The 3,799-nt window shown below is 53.1% G+C and overlaps 1 protein-coding gene across 1 annotated transcript in view; it reads left to right on the top strand.

Moving 5' to 3' along the window:
- P3h4 (prolyl 3-hydroxylase family member 4 (non-enzymatic)) overlaps positions 1-3,799 on the top strand; it is a 6,235-nt gene extending 2,436 nt beyond the window's left edge. The window contains 4 exon segments of the mRNA XM_021178274.2: positions 728-873; positions 1,393-1,476; positions 3,040-3,184; positions 3,403-3,799. Coding sequence (XP_021033933.1) covers positions 728-873; positions 1,393-1,476; positions 3,040-3,184; positions 3,403-3,425 — 398 coding nt within the window. The 3' untranslated portion in view covers positions 3,426-3,799.

The raw sequence follows: 3,799 nt of genomic DNA, 5'->3' as shown, positions 1-3,799 counted from the left end.
TAGGTCGGGGGAAGGAACCCAGGCAGGTGAGAGGCCTCAAGAAAGAGTCAGAGGCCCCTCTCGGGTAGACTAGGTCGGCGACACTGCTCAGCACTGCCCCACCAGCATCATGCCAGGGACATTCCTAGACCCATTCTTCAGATTAAACTGAGGTTTCTAAAGGACAAGAGACCACTAGCCCCATGACTAGGGATTCACAGGGAGGTCCTGCCATCACCTGGGGTTAGGCTGGGACAATCCAGGGTTCCTACAACTCAGAGATGTAACACTTCAAGGGCTAAGAGCTGTGAGTGGAGGGGCCGAGGTCAGGGACCAAGAAACTCTTCCTGAAGACTGTGGCAAAGATGCTGAGGGCTTGTAATTCCCCCCAACAGCCGTCTCTGTCTCTCTCTTCGGCAGTACATACTGAGGGCCTGTAATTCCCCCCCAACAGCTGTCTCTCTTTGGCAGTATTGCCACAAGCAGTTTATCTAATCCCCCAGTGCTTCCAATCCTTTGTCTATAAAACCCAACTGATTGAGAGTGTCAGTGACTCACACTGCCTGGTACCAGGGCAACACCCAGGGCCTGCTGGGTTGTGTTCACTTGGGTGGGGTGAGGAGCCAGCACATATTCTGAGAGGCGTCTGGGGGGTGGGTTTAGGTTGGAAGGTGGGTGTGGGGTGGGGTGAGTGGATTGTCTTTAAAGGAAAACATCAGGGTCGCTCCTTCCTCTCTCCTGCCTGTAGTGAATGATGTGCGCCAGGCTGCCCGCAGTGCTGCTAGCTACATGCTCTTTGACCCCAAGGACAGCGTTATGCAGCAGAACCTGGTATATTACCGCTTCCACCGGGCTCGCTGGGGCCTTGAAGACGAGGACTTTCAACCCCGGGAGGTGGGCATTGGTCTCGTGTGCAGTTTTGTGGTTTGGTTTAAAAAAAAAAAAATAAAAAAAAACCTTGACTTCCTTGGAAGGCTGGAGAGGAAAGGGGAAAAAATGAATATGGTCTGTGGCTAGAGTCTAGGCTTCAGCATGTCTGGGATGTGGAAAGGATGCAAATAGGTGCCCACACATGCCTGCTTCCACCTCAGTGCTGTCCTTTGAGTCCCCACCCCACCCCACCCCAACCCCAGGAGTCTGTTAATGAACGAATGAGAAAACCCCATGGGAGTTTAGAGCAAGGCTGGCAAATACCGGCCCCATGGTACCATCCCTGCCTCCCATGCCTGTGGCAGACATTACTAATGGATTGATGCACTCTTCCTCCTGGAATCCGCAGAATCCTTCTTAATCCAGTGTTCCGAGTAGCTAGGATTATTCTATGAGCTGGTCCATTTTCCCCTGATCCTTGAGCCCTGTCTTCCTGCTGTCTGGCAGCAGGGTCCACCTTACCCTGTCCTTCCCTCTTCCTAGGAAGCTGTGCTCTATCACAACCAGACCTCTGAGCTCCGGGAGTTGCTAGACTTCACACACATGTACCTTCAGTCAGACGATGAGGTGAGTGGCTTCCTGTGAGAGGCTGGACCATGATGGGGACATGTTAGGCTCTTTTCCTGAGGCCACTGTGTGTGACAGCTCCAGGCTGTGGTGAAGCAGGAGTTTCCCGATCCCCATCTGTATCCCGCTGTACCTTAGTGTTCCTATGGCTCTTTCTCTGCCTGTCCCAGGCCTACAACACACTTCCTGGGCCCCTCCCCCCGCTCAAATGTTAGCTCCTCTAGGGAGCCCTTGCTGGGTGTCCTGGCTTTCTTCTGGGCCTACACTGGCTTCCCCGCCTGCCTAGCCGCCTGGCCTGAGACCTGGAGTTATGCATAGTCCTCAACCATGTTGCCTTGGCCAGCTGACCTCCTCAACAGCTACATCCCAGGATAGGAGGCTAAATTATCCCCAGCTACAACATCTGGCTTTTCCTCATGCTCGGAAACTGAGGCTGAGCCAGTGGATGAATGAATAAATGAATGATAATATGGAAAGCCAATTCAGAGTGAGGGTTTGGCAGCCTGGGTATATTATTATTATTATTATTCCAAGCATTGGTGTTTTGCCTGCATGTATGTCTGTGTGAGAATGTTGGATCCCCTAGAAGTGCAATTACGTGTGGGTGCTCGGAATTGCACTCAGGCCATCTGTCCATCCCATGACCTGGGCTTCTTAAGGGATTGCTGTGTGGTTTATTTATTCAGTACTCACCTTCAGTGAACTTGGGAGCAGTCTTCATCGTCACACATGGCTGCCTTAGGTGTTTGTCCTCCCACTTCTGTCATTTGCCAGCCGTTTGGCCTTAGCGTCTCCGTCTTAAGTAACATAGCAAAACCCTGCTTTTTATGAGAAGAATGCCCTTTGACTTTTATTATGGTGACAATTAAATGAGATTATTTAAAGCTCATAGTACGTGCAGCTGGTACTCTGTAGATGCTCAGAACCCGCAGTGACGGTGATGACTGTCACTCTGGGTCTGCTGTTTGCCAGATGTCAGGCTTGGGTTGCAGTAAGTGGCTGAGAGAAACAGTCTCCCAGAGGTTCTCATGAGGGGGGGGCGGGGCAGCATGGGCACCAGTGAGGGTGATGCTTGAAGGCCTCAGTCTGGAGTGGGCATGTGGCTTTGGTGGAATCCACAGGCCCATCCAGGTCAGGGCTGCCAAGGCATTCCTGGCAGGAGAGGAAGAGCCAGAAGACAAAATGCACAGACTAGCAGTGTTCTCACTGGGTGTGGGGCTGAAGGTGGGGCTGAGGTACAGGCGGTGCTGACGCTAGCACCCTGCCTGCCTCTGCTGGTCAAGCCCCAAGTGTCACTCAGGGAAGCAGTTTCAGAATGGGACCCAGCAGGACAAACCCTGATATCCTGTTAGATGCTAACATTGGGGAGGGCAGGGGAGAGGTCTTGGGTCGTCTGGGGCCTGCCTGCCCAACTCCCGCCAGGACCACACCAGGAAACCTGCTAAAGTGGGTGGGGGCTGAAAGGTGGGGGCGGGGGTAGAGAGTGTTCTGATCTGAAGGGGAGCCTATTTGCATGTGGGTCTGCTGTGACTCAGTTTCTCCCCCATCCCCGGGCTGCTCTAGATGGAACTGGAGGAGACAGAATCACTCCCGGAGCCTGAAGAACCTCTATCTGATGCTGAGTTCGAAGGCGAGGGCGACTATGAGGAAGGTCTCTATGCTGACTGGTGGCAGGAGCCAGATGCCAAGGGTGATGAGGCCGAGGCCGGTCAGTACTGGATTGTGCCGAAGGGATAGGAACACAGCTTGGGATGGGCACTGGGGACAGGGTTCTCTCCCTGGGCTATAGTGCCAGGGGAGTGCAGGTGGGTGCTGTCACCCTGCTCAAGGGTGCAGCCTGTTAGTGATCTATGCTCCTGCTAGGGTGGTATTCAGACACCTGTTACAATAGGCAGGACTAACTCTTGCTCTCTCTTTCCTTTTCAGAGCCAGAGCCTGAACTGGCATAAGGCGGTGACATGGTGCACTCTTCAAGCTCAGGACACCTGGCTGGGGGCAAGAACTATTTATTAAAACTTAAAATAGCCAGGTGTGGTGGCACACACCCTTAACCCTGGCACCCGGGGGAGGCAGAAGCAGGCAGATCTCGGGGCCAGCCCAGCCTACACAGTGAGATCCTGGCCAGGCCAGGCGACATAATGAGATCTTGTCTCAAAACAAAAACAACTGAATGTGGTATCACATGCCTTTAATTGCAGCAGCTGGAATGCAGGGGCAGGTGGGTCTCTGTGAGTTTCAGGCTAGCCCGACGTAGTGAGTTCTAGGCCAGTAGAGGCTCTGTTGTAAGACCCTGTCTCAAAATAAAACAAAAGGAAAAACCTCA

The sequence above is a fragment of the Mus caroli genome, chromosome 11 (genome assembly GCF_900094665.2).
Source record: "Mus caroli chromosome 11, CAROLI_EIJ_v1.1, whole genome shotgun sequence".
Lineage (NCBI taxonomy): Eukaryota > Metazoa > Chordata > Mammalia > Rodentia > Muridae > Mus > Mus caroli.
Note: the sequence above shows the minus strand (reverse complement) of the source record. Positions and strands in the feature narration are given on the sequence as shown.